The following is a 13,423-nucleotide window of genomic DNA, read 5'->3' as shown; positions in this document are numbered from 1 at the left end:
TTTTGGCATCATTGACTGATATAAACATATATGTAGATACTGTAGAAACATGTGTTTGCAATTTGCACACAAAATTTATAGAGTAACATAAGGAACTGTTAGCACTATCTTCGGAAGGAGGATGATGGCATTGTTTAAAGAGATAGAAAGTTTCCATTCTATACTTTTATATAATTTACATATTTCTCTAAAATATTTGGTAATATTTTATATAACAAAACTATCAAAGAAAATTCATAACTAAATATATTATATTGAACAGTGAATAGAAAATCGCTAGTGAATACAATTACTACCATATGTTTTTCTGCAATTCGCTGTTATTTATTAAAATATTAGTATAAGATCATCAAAATATAAAAGCTAGACTTCACATTTTGAACAATCAGTTTCCTCCCCTTTAGGGGTATAAAATTAGTAAATATACTAAATTCAATAGTGTATATTTGAACACAAAATTCCTCTTTTAAAATGGATGACTTTTTAGTTCTAATTGAAAATATTATTTTCTGTTTTTAATAATTATTTATAAATTTTAAATTATATTTTAAAATACCAACCAGTGGTATTTAGCCAAGAAAATAACAGTTCTTTTCAGTCTAAAATATTTTGAATATTGTGAAAATGGTTTCATGAATTCAAGACTGGAAAGTTAAGCCAAAATATGTTAGTAAACATTTTTATTTGTACAATAGGTAATGAATTAGAGGAAGATCTTGAAATTCTTGAAGAGGCTGCATTACAGGTATTGTCCCAAACATTGTAAGGATAAACTTTGTGTGTTAATTTAAAAGCAGTATATTCACCACAATCAACCTTACTTTTCTTGAACATAGGACTCATTAGTTAATTAGTTTTCTTTATTATTAGTTATAAAGATACACAAATTCATAATTTCTCCCTTGGATAGGAGAACCTCATGTGAGCCCTAGCTATATTTATATGATAGATGCTAAAACTTCTAGAACAGAGAGAGTGATCAGGTGCCAAATGTATAGAGGAAAATTTTGCAAAGTTGTGGATACTTAAATTTGATTTTGAAAGAAGTTTATGTTTTTCAGATAGTAAGGGAAAAGCATTCCAAAAAGGAAACTGTAGATGTACAATTACATTATAAATTTTAATTAAAAATGGCAGTAGGGGCCAGAGCAATAGTACAGTGATTTGTTCACAGCCAACCTGGGTTTAATCTTTGACACCTCATTTAGTCCTCCTAAGCCACTAGTAGTGATTCCTGAATGCAGAGCCAGGAATAACCCTGAGCACTCCTGGGTTTGGCTAAAACAAACAAATAAACAACAACAAAACAGAAAAGTAATGGATGAAGGGGTTTAGTGTTTATTAGTGTGATAAGTAGGTCTGTCATCATAAAAAATGGTTAGAACCAAAACTGATACTACTGTCAGACTATTATTGTTAAAATTTTGTGGTTAGACATGATCCTTAAACCCCACACCCTGGATTGGCCATCAAGTTGAGTAAACTGTTGCCATCATTAAACACAGGGAGTGATCCCTATTTTTAAATGCCTCTTTTAAGAGCAGTATTTTATTTATCTTTTATAATATTCCATTGTAGAAAGCATGCTATTCTTTAAGTACTCACTCTGTTATGTCCATATTGTTTTCTAATGCTACAATGAATTACTCCACATTAGGTAAACATTGATTTAGATCATTTCTGGCAGACTTTCTGAGTTAGGTGTTTATAATTACTAGTAATGATTTAAATTCTCTATATAGAGAGCATGTGATAGTTTCCAGTATCTATATTATTAATGCAGTTTTTGTTGTACAATTGCAAGTAATGTCACTCCAATTATAGTAAAAATAAAGAAGCTGCTCTATGACTTGCATGAGGATTCAGCTAATTAAAATATAGAGGCTAGTATTCAGATTCTCTTAATTCTGAATGGCTGGTTATAGTTTATGAATTTTCCCATGATTAATTGATAACAGCAGCAATAATACTTTATCAAGCTCTATCATAATCATGTTGCATTTTTCAAGTCTGCTGACCTCATAAAATTCAGTGAATCAGAGACTCATTTCTACTTACTAGTTTTGAATTTAGGTCCTTGCTTTTTTAACTATGGAACTTGTTAACTTTAAATGTGGGGCCATGAGCAATGTTTTTAAATAAAATTATGATTTAGTATCAGTAAATTATTTTAAATACCCAAGGTATAACCATCTTAGATAACTGGAGCCATGTAAAAACTTTCTGGGTAGAAAGGGATCTTGAACGGGAAAATTTTATTTAAGTAATAATCTGTCCTGATCCATATAACTAGTAAGCGGCTATGCAGGAACTGACCTCTGGTAACATTGCAGTGATAAGTTCATAATCATTATGCTCTTGCTTTTTATGAGGAACATTATATCTTAGTAATGTTATGACATTGCTGAGATTTTTAAACCCAATAAGTCTAGTTTTTTTAAAACAATAAAAAGTAAAATCTTTGTATCTTAAGACAAATATAAACATAAGCAAACACATATGCCAGGCTTAATTCCAAGGAGGGCCATCAAGGGAGCTTATCTATTATTATTTCATGAGTTTTTTTTAATTCTTTTAATAATATCTAAGTCAGATTAATAAGATATTTTTATTGTGCTACTGTTTAAGAAAACATACTATCATTTAATTAATGCTTCTCATTTTAAAATATATAAATATTTACTTTCACCCAATAGGTGTGCAAAACCCATTCTGGTATTCTAGGAAAGGGTTTAGCTCTTTCTCATTCACCAACGATCTTAGAAGCACTTGAAGGAAACTTACCACTTCAAATACAGAGCAATGAACAGTCTTTTCTGGATGATTTTATTGCTTGTGTTCCAGGATCTAGTGGTGGAAGACTTGCAAGGTAATATATTTTAAGTACTATTGTTGCCTTTTTTCCAGAGCTTGCTCAGCTGTTACTTCTGAAGACAGTTGAAGTGGCCATTTTGAGAATATAAAAATGCTGCCTAAAATAACGTGGTTTATGTGTTTTGAACAATGTAAAACAGCAATTAATATTTCAAAATATTTTCTGATGTTTGATGTTATTCTAAAGCTTTAGGCAAACCTCTTATTTCAAAAACTATATAAAACACATGGGATAATTTAATAATAATAGACTGCATTCCAGGATTTACTGCATTTTATTGTTTAAATGTTCTTTTTCCAAATTTAAATGATTTGGGGTTGTTATGCTCACTTTTTGTTCTATTTGCTGTTTTTAAGATGAAAAGAAAAATATCTAGTATTTTTGGTTTTACTTGGTAAAAATAGAAATTTGATATCTGGTTTTAATTTTAAAAATACAAAGATTACTCTTTAGGTTTTGGGGTGTTGTTCGTTTTTTTTTTTGTTTGTTTGTTTGATTTGTTTTGGTTTGGGTTTTTGGGTCACACTGGGTGATGCTCAGGGGTTACTCATGGCTATGCGCTCAGAAATCACTACTGGCTTGGGGGACCACATGGTATGCTGGGGAATTGAATCACTGGTTCGTCCTAGGCTAGCATGTGCAAGGCAAACATCCTACTGTCTTTGCCATTGCTCCGGCCCCTACTCTTTAGTTTTAAAAGCAAGTTTGGTGTTTAGAAAAGAATAGAAAATATGGGCCTGAAAGATAGCACAGCAGTAGGGCATTTGCCTTGCATGCTGCCGACCCAGGACAGATGATGGTTCAATTCCCGGCATCTCATATGTTCCCCTAAGCCTGCCAGGGTCGATTTCTGAGCTATGAGCAAGGAGTAACCCCTTAGTGCCACTGCTTGTGACCCAAAAACAAAAACAAAAACAAAAACAAAAAAGAAAATATTATAAGCTAGCATCACTCTTGTCTTTGTGGGTGCATGACAGCATTCTTCAGCTATTTTTCATTTCTGTACTGGCACCTTTCCTATATACTGACCAATGGATCAGCACTTTCACTAACTTTAGAATATCAGACAATTTTTCATGGGAAGTAAGGTAATCGTAGAGGTATCTGAGAAACTCTATAAAGAGAAAATGGACAGTATACCTTGGCTCTAGCTGCTCTTGAGTGAACAGAATGGTATTTTCATGCCTGCACTCCAGAAATGCTTTTCTCCAAATTTTCAGATTGTTAAATCCATGTAAAAATGATTAAACTGGGGCTGGTGTGATAGCACAGTGGTAAGACGTTTGCCTTGCATGTGGATATCATGGGACGGACCCCGGTTCGAATCCCAGCATCCCATGTGGTTCCCTGAGTCTGCCAGGAGCAATTTCTGAGTGCAGAGCCAGGAGTAACCCCTGAACACTGCCGGTGTGACCCTCCCCTCCCAAAAAAAAGAATGAATAAACTTAGTAGCATTTTATATTATACTCAAACACATTTATTAATAATTTTCAATCTGATTACCTAAAATTAAGTTCCCTAAGTTTAAAATTATTTGGTTTTGTAAATAACTAAAATCTTTGAGGGCTAGAAAATAGTAATACAGTGGCTGGGACACATCTGACCAGGTTTGATTTCTGGTCTCACATGATATTTTTTATTTTATTTTACATTTATTTATTTGTTTGTTTGTTTTTGGGTCATACCCGAGGGCGCTCAAGGGTTACTCCTATCTCTGCTCAGATATTGCTCCTGGCAGGCTCGAGGGACCATATGGGATGCTGGATTCAAACTGGAATCTGTCTGGGGTTGTCCACGTTTGAGGCATATGCCCTTCCACAGTGCTATCTCTCCTGCCCCTACACACGATCTTAATGCATTGTCAGTGCAACTCGGGAGGCCCCTTTTACCCCAGGTCTAGTTACTTCCGGGCCCTTTCAGAATTGCAACCTCAGACCCTTGTATTGAATCACCCTCACAGTTGGCTAAGAATTGCCAGTGGTGCCCCTAGCCTTCCTGGGCACCAGTATGAGGGACAAACCCTCCCCCCAAAGAAAACAAATCTTATAAACTTTGGGGTATTTGTAATAAATTGTCATTAATATTTTTGCAAGGGAGACATTGTAATTGATGTTGGAGCAGAGATAAAGATAAGATTTCAGTATTTTGCTTGATACAAGTTTTATTTACTTGACTCAGTTTTCTGTTGATCATTGAATATTTTGATGATTATTCATTCTTTTTTCTCTGTTTCATTACTTTAGGTGGCTTCAGCCAGATTCCTATGCTGATCCTCAGAAAACATCTTTGATCCTGAATAAGGATGATATTCGCTGTGGTTGGCCTACTATCATAACTGTTCAAACCAAAGATCAGTATGGAGATGTAGTACATGTTCCCAACATGAAGGTAATTATATAGGAATTTAGCTAGTAGGTACCTGCATGGTGACTTTAAATTTACATAGTTTTATGGGGCCAGAGAGATAGCACAGTAGTAGGGCATTTGCCTTGCACGCAGCCAATCCAGGACGGATAGTAATTTGAATCCCAGCATCCCATATGGTCCCTAGTGCCTGCCAGGATGATTTCTGAGTGAAGAGCCAAAAGTAATCCCTGAGTGCTGCCAGGTGTGACCCCAAAAAAACAACAAAAAATGTTCTTTAAAAAAACTTACATAGCTTTAGAAGTGGTCGGTGTTAGAGTTCACTTGAAGATACAAAACTGTCTTTTTTATTATATGTAATGGAGAAAGCCAAAGCATATTTGAGTAACTTGCTTATTTTACTGGTTCTTATTTGCTCATATTACTTGCTATTTTAATATTTACATTTTTCTAGGACTATCAGTATTTAAAGGAAGAATAAGAAATGTCAATAGAGAGTATTGAGCATAGAGAGAAGACCTTCAGTACATAATTATTAATTTTTTAATTTTACATAATAAATTGGTATGGAAATATAATTTAAGTGCAATAAACTAAATTAGAAATATGTGAATTTGACTGTGAAAGAATAAAAATGATAATAGTCATACTCCACTTAATAAGTATAAAACTCTTGGATATTCCATTTCTGAGATAGTATCATTTTAGGGGCCAGAGAAGTATTTTTTTTGTGAGGGGGAATATCCTGTGGCACTCAGGGGTTAAATCCTGCCTCTACGCTCAAGAATCACTCTTGGCAAGCTTGGGACCATATGGGAAGCCAGTGATCAAACCCAGATTCATCCTGGGTTGGCCCTGCACAACTTGGCAAATGCTCTAGCACTGTGCTATCTCTCCTGGGGCCAAAGAAGTAGTACAGGGTCTAAGGTACTTGCTTTGCAGGTTGCCAATCCTAATTCATTTGCTGGCCTTATCTGGTCCTCCAAACATCTCCAGTATGCTCATAAAGCCAGGAGTAAACCCTGAGGACTGCTGAATGTGACCCCCTAAACAAAAGAGTTTATAGTAGTGCATATAATTAATTAGGCCATTTAAATGTAAATGTAACATTTAAAACTTTCATATGATGATACGGATAACCCTCAATTACCATTAAATGATTTTTTTAAGTTTACATGTTATTAAAATAATAATCACTTGGTAGAAGTTGTAGTACAAAAATTCCTCAGAGAAGCCTATAACTCAGTGTCTTTGACCTATGACATTTTCAACTTAGATTGTGTTTATAGGAGAAACAACATAACACCAGCATTAATTCAAGGTAGATATTTATTAAATGAAAATGTTTGGGACCAGAGAGATAGCACAGTGGTAGGGCTGGGTGTTTGCCTTACACACAGCTGACCCAGTACAGACCTGGGTTTGATTCCTGGCATCCCATATGGCGCCCTGAGTCTGCCAAAAGCGATTTTTGAGCCCAAAGCCAGGAGCAACCCCTTAGCACCATCAAGTGTGACCCAAAAACAAATGAATAAAAAAAAAAAAAGAAAATGATTTAGGCAGTCTCAATTGTACCCCCTTACGAACTATACTCCCTTACAAATACCCCCACTTATGATGCAAAGTAATTTGGTTATTTTTTGGTTATTTGAAGCTTAGAGTTTATTAAACCACAAGATCCATTTTTCTCCTAGAACAGCAAGTTTTACCATAGTATTAGTTTTTTTTTTTGTGGGGGGATGGGGGGTCTGCACTTGGCAGCACTCGGGTTACTCCTGGTTCTACACTCAGAAATCGCTCCTGCAGGCTCAGGGGACCACATGGGATGCCGGGATTCGAACCACTATCCTTCTGCCTGCAAAGCAAATGCCCTACCTCCATGCTATCTCTCCGGTCCCCATAGTGCTACTTTTAATAGAATATTTAAACTACTTAAAGTAGTACATTTTTGGTCTAAACTCTGAAAAAAATACTATCAGTGGAATTTTTTGCCTGACTTACACAAAAAGTAATAAAAAGGCAAGACATGTATTTCATTAAAAAATAGTACATAAAATATTTGATCCTGATGTAAAACAAATCATTCTTTATGAATGGCATTTAACATTTTGGATATAACTCTTAATATAGATTTGTGTACATATAAGATAGAATATGACATTCTTCATCAGAGATGAATATAATGCATGTGTATATTTGTACATATGATATGCTTACATATCTTTTTAAAATTCTCTTTGATTTTGTTAAACCACATAATACCCCCATCAGAATGATTTTATTATATATTAAAACCTCTGTGTTACAAAAAATAAAACCATAAATTATAAGGAAAAAATATTGAACAGTAAAAATAGAAATCCTGGTAGTGATACACTGTTTCAAAATAACTACCTATGGACAGAGTGTTGTTTTTTTTGTTTGTTTGTTTGTTTATTTTTTGGTTTTTGAGTCACACCGGGTAGCCCTCAGGAGTTACTTCTGGCTCTAAGCTCAGAAATCGCTCCTGGCAGGCTCAGGGGACCATGTGAGATGCCGGGATTCGAACTATTGTCCTTCTACATGCAAGGCAAACGCTTTACCTCCATGCTATCTCTCTGGCCCAAACAGAGTATTTTTTAATTCCAATATCCTTAATACATTTAGGTGTTTATGTATTTACTGATGAATTTCTCATTTAAATATATGTAATGAGTTGTTAAATTCTGGTTTTAGCTTGCTGAAGTAAGTTTGTGTGACTATATTGTAACAACCATTTTCAAGTTAACATAAGATTTAACCTTATTTTAATGTTCATATTTATACTGTTATGTTTATAGTCTTTCATTAATTGACACTTTCTTGTTTTCTTCTTTGTACCTTTTGTTATTTCTTACTCCCTTTTAAGAAGTCTGGGGTTTTTTGGGGGCCGAACAATAATAGCACAGGAGGTAGGGCATTTGTCTTGCACACAGCTGACCAAATTCAATCCCTGGCATTCAATGTGGTCCACTGAACTTGCTAGGAGTGATTTCTGAGTACAGAGCCAGGAATAACCCCTGAGAACCAATCAGGTATGGCCCTACCTTCCCCCCCAAAATAGAAGTCTGGGTTTTTATGTATTGCATTTTCAAAGTCGGATTTTTATGCTTTATATCTTTTCATTTTTTCCCGTGCATTTATTTCTCTTCTTTATCCCAAACCTATAATCAACTATATATCATATGTTCAGAACCATTTAAGTAATTAGAATTATAATAAGAAATGCCTATAAATACTATATAGGGAAAGCAGTGTCATACTTGGTGATGCTTACTTTGTGTCACACACCTTACTAACAAAACAAAACCTCTGCAGGAAAAGTGTGGCTAAGATTGAGATAAGTGCCCAAATATGTGGAATATTTAAAATAAGTAGAAAGTATTTGTGCTTAAATTACCTTAACACCGAATCTAATAATAATTTCTGCAGGAATTCATCAGATTAATTCTGTTGTCCTTTTTTGAACTTTATTAATAATATTTATCACTACTTTGTTTTAACATTTGGTCATTTAAATAAAAGTCTTCTGTTTCATATTGTGTTCAATATCCCTATAATGAAAACATCTAGAGTTCTTTCTTGTCCTGCTATGTAAGTACTCGAATGCCCAAGATAGCCAGTGGAAATGGTAACAAAAATGTATACATCTATGAGACTAACTGTGAATCGCTTTTCTCATATGTTGCAATTGATATTTATAATATCATTGTTAGGTGGAAGTCAAAGCAGTTCCTGTTTCCCAGAAAAAAACATCTCTGCAACAAGATCAAGTGAAGAGAACTCAAAGGATTCCTGGGAGTCCTGCAGTAACAACTGCATCTTCTAATACTGACATGACTTTTGGTGGGCTTGCATCACCTAAGCTGGATATTTCATATGAACCCATGATAGTGAAGGAGGCTCGATATATTGCAATAACGATGATGAAGGTAATTTATTGTACTTAGGACAAGTTTTTATTGTGTCTCAATGCATTTAGTGCATTGACATTGATATTCTTCTTTTTTTTTATTTTAATCAAAACACCTGGTTACAAGGTCGTTTGTGCTACAAGTTTATTTTTTTTTCCCCCACAAAGTTGTTCATGATTGAGTTACAGTTATACAATGTACAAAGCCTTCACTGGTGTGCATTTCCTGCCTCCAGTGTTAACAGTTTCACTCTCCCTAATGCCCTATTCCCTCCCTCATACCCTCTCCACCCACTTCGGGGCCAGCCATTGTACTTCACTCTCTCTACGAGAAAAAGATTATTGTCAGGGAATTTTGTGCCACCTTACCGTAGAAGTTTTGTGTGATTTCTGATTTGTCTTTTGTTAGTCCTTCTTGTTAAGTTGATTTTGAGTCTGGGAAGTTCTGAGTTGTTTATCTGTGAAGTTGTTTTTTTCATATTTGAATGACAATCTGACTAGTTGAAGGATTCATGGTTAGGTGTTCATTTCATTGAGTGTTTTTTGTTTTGTTTTGTTTTGTTTTGTTTTGTAACTATATCCCACCACTGTCTTCTATCTCAGAGAGTTTCCTGTGGTAAATCTGCTGTAAGTCTTAAAGGACATTCATTTGTATGTGATCTCTCTTTGATCTTGCCATTTTCATATTCTATTTCTTTCTGTGGTTTTCATCATTATAATTAGGAAATACCCTGGAGTATTTTTATTTGATCTCTTTTAGCTGGTATCCTTTTGGCCTCCTAGATATGCAGATGCTCTCCAGCTCTGCGAGTTTCTCAGCAGTGATATCTTTGACTGTTGCTTCTTTATTTATGTTCCTGGCCCTCTGGAACCCCAATGCTTCTTGTGTTGTGTTTCTCTTGAACATCGATCCAAAGTTCTCTTGTCATCTCATCACTAACTCTATTGATGTTTTCTTACATGAGGATCTTTATGAGTTCTAGAATTTTTATTTTATAATCATTTGAATTGATCTACACAATTGAATTGATCTAAACCGTTGTCTGAGAAACATTTATTAAATGTTCTAGCATTGCATTTTAAATGTTTTGAGTGATTTAGCGATTTTAAATGTTCTTTATTGAAGGTTTATGAAAATTATTCATTTGAAGAACTACGTTTTGCATCACCAACTCCTAAGAGGTAAGGATCATTATCATAATATAACATGAATATTCTTCTCATGCCTTGCATTGAAAAATCATCTTTCATTCCAGTTAGAATTTTTTCATTAGTAACTGTTTCATGTTATTTTACATTTTTAGTACAGACTTGCCACAAATTTTGTAATATGTTAATTTGACAATGGGGTATATTTAACTATAATACTGCTATTATATAATTATTATTGTACTGAATAAATAATAGATCTACATTGTATATGAATTGGCCTTGATTCTTGGAGTTGGTGGTCTTTTTTTTTTTCTTCTTCTCTTAATGCTTTACAGAAAGATTTAACTATATACAGTATTTGTACTTTTAGTTTTGGGTCTTAACTTTTTAACCCTAGATTGTCTTTTATCAACAAATTTAAGCAAATTTTTAAATTTATATTTTATTTTCTTGTTAGAAATCCTTTTAATAATTGATCTGGAGGGTTTGGAGAGATATAGTACAGCGTGTGTGGTGCTTGCCTTGAACATCGTAGATCCAAGTTAGTTCCTGGCATTCCTTATGGTTCCTCGAGCTCTGCCAGGAGTGAGCCCTCAGCATACAGGCAGAAATAAGCCCTAAGTACCTCCAGTTGTGGCCCCTAAACTAAAGAGAAATAAAATTATAGATACTTGAAAAATATTATTAGATGAATTGTACCTTGGAGAGATTATTTCCAATAATATTCAAAAATTACAAAGTTAACCTTCAAAAGTATTATATGTATAGTTTATTGTATCATATATCATAGAACTCAATAAAATTCAACAAGTTAACTTTCTTCTGACATGTATGCAAGGTAACTTTTAACTACAATGTAGAAAGATCTCAAAATAACTAACTTTTGAGTATATTCAGAAATAGAGATAGTTTTGTCTCTTGCTTAATTTTAGCTTCAAACTATTGCCATAATAAAATATATGATTTTCATATAATTAGTTTAAAAGTTTAGTTTATATAATGTTAAACAAGAACAAATAGTCATTTTCCAGTAAGTGGATCTTCATATGCACTGAATATTTTAAATCTATTAAAATAGATCCTTGTCTAAATGAATTTATTTAGATAAGTATTATTAAATATTTTTGGTGTGCACTGATACAAATTCTAAGTAGTTTTATGAAACTTGTCTAGTTAGACAAGGTTTTAATCTTGTGGCATTTACATTCCAATGTAGAAATAAACTATAAATAAGTAAACAAATATTACCAATAAATAGGGTTATTTGGTGGTAAAGACTTATCAGGATTTGAATGGGTGGCTAGACAGAGGAGAGGTCCTGCGTGGAGGGCTGCATGGCATATAATTATAGATTATGCAAAAGTTCATTCTAAGTAGGAATAAACTTGTGTGGGCATAGATGGTGGACATGATGTCTCTGAAGACATCATGGAGAATATTGAACAAGAGGGAAAAATAGTCAGATGGGAACAAAGAACTATGTGAGGGCAATATTATACAGGATAAGCTAAGCAAAGTTAAGGAGTTAAATTATTTTTTTTCTGGAATATTTGAAGCAGGAATTTGGGTAGTCTTATTTATAGTTAAAAACAATTCTTGCTGGTAGCTGTTGGGAGAATGAATTTTAAGCAGATGATATAGGAAATTAGAAATGAAGAGACTTGAGACTGTCCTGGCTTTAGAGGTAGGGAGTGGAAATAGCGAGAAGAAATGTGGGATACATTTAGATACTAATTCAGATAGCTTGACTGCAAGAAATGAAAAATGAAAATGAAGGAAAAAGAAAAATTCACAATTCTCGTATATTTCTTTTGTCAACTTTGACATAGAGTTTAAGTGAGGCCTTCGCCCATTTTTGTAAGTACACAGTCTTGCTCTCTAGCCTGTGTATTTCCTCTGGCTGCACCTCTGTGGTAGAGTCAAGTAGTTGTGAAAGTTTTTACCATAGACTAAAATACTGTTATTTGTGTTAATACATAATGTGTTAACTGACCCATGATAGAGATTATGTGACTTTTATAAGAATAATAAATGTTGAGAAGCAATTTTGTTTTTGTTTTCTTGGTAATAGAGGAAACTCAAAGTTTTTTGTATGCATTAAAGTTGAAATGCCAAGATGCATCTAAATGGGAACATTTCATAGTAAACTAGAAATGGCTTAAAATTTATGAAGTAAAATTGGGAGTATCATCTCTATACAGTTGGTAGTTAAAACTGAGTTATGGGGGCCAGAGAGATAGCACAGCGATAAGGCATTTGCCTTGCATGCAGAAGGTCGCTGGTTCAAATCCCGGCATCCCATATGGTCCCCCGAGCCTTCCGGGGACAATTTCTGAGCTTAGAGCCAGGAATAACCCCTGAGCATTGCTGGTGTGACCCAAAAACCAAAAAAAAAAAAATGTGGCTCTCAAAATAAATTAAAAAACAAAAACAAAGACAAAAAACGGAGTTATGGATGGTTTATCAACTAGAAAGGAAAAAAAAAAAAGACCAAAATTCCTGAGTAATCCATGAGCTAAAAGGATCATCAATGATACACTTGAGAATGGCTAGTAATGTATAAGAAGAAAAGAGTAAAATTATAGAAGCATGAATGTATTTTAAGAAAGTCGAGTTGTCAACTTTTCAGTTGTCATTTTTCAGTTGAAGACAAGGAACTGACCATAGAGTTTGGATATAATAGTTCTTTTAATTTTGTAACAAGCAGTTACAAATGAAGTGTTGGGAGCAAAAACCTAGCTAAATTTGTGCACATTGGAAATAAAGAAATAGAAAGTAAGCAATTTTAAAAAATGAGTTTATTGGGGCCGGGTAGGTGGCGCTGGAGGTAAGGTGTCTGCCTTGCAAGCGCTAGCCAAGGAAGGACCGCGGTTCGATCCCCCGGCGTCCCATATGGTCCCCCCAAGCCAGGGGCGATTTCTGAGCACATAGCCAGGAGTAACCCCTGAGCGTCAAACGGGTGTGGCCCAAAAACCAAAAAAAAAAAAAAATGAGTTTATTATAAATCAAAGAACTATGAAACCTTTGTAAAATTTAGAATTTCAAAGTGAGTGTTTAGTAAAGTTGGGGGGGCAGAAAGTTTAAAGTATAGAAATATAAAT

General features: G+C 34.2%; 1 protein-coding gene across 1 annotated transcript in view; it reads left to right on the top strand.

The window, feature by feature from the left end:
- MYCBP2 (MYC binding protein 2) overlaps window positions 1–13,423 on the top strand; it is a 234,133-nt gene that overhangs the window by 126,701 nt on the left and 94,009 nt on the right. Inside the window, exons 43-47 of the mRNA XM_049778932.1 lie at window positions 696–745; window positions 2,697–2,869; window positions 5,119–5,263; window positions 8,974–9,189; window positions 10,297–10,352. Coding sequence (XP_049634889.1) covers window positions 696–745; window positions 2,697–2,869; window positions 5,119–5,263; window positions 8,974–9,189; window positions 10,297–10,352 — 640 coding nt within the window. The remainder of the gene's footprint in view (window positions 1–695; window positions 746–2,696; window positions 2,870–5,118; window positions 5,264–8,973; window positions 9,190–10,296; window positions 10,353–13,423) is intronic.

The sequence above is a fragment of the Suncus etruscus genome, chromosome 8, assembly GCF_024139225.1.
Source record: "Suncus etruscus isolate mSunEtr1 chromosome 8, mSunEtr1.pri.cur, whole genome shotgun sequence".
In the NCBI taxonomy this organism is placed as follows: domain Eukaryota; kingdom Metazoa; phylum Chordata; class Mammalia; order Eulipotyphla; family Soricidae; genus Suncus; species Suncus etruscus.
This window is presented reverse-complemented; position numbering and strand designations above follow the sequence as displayed.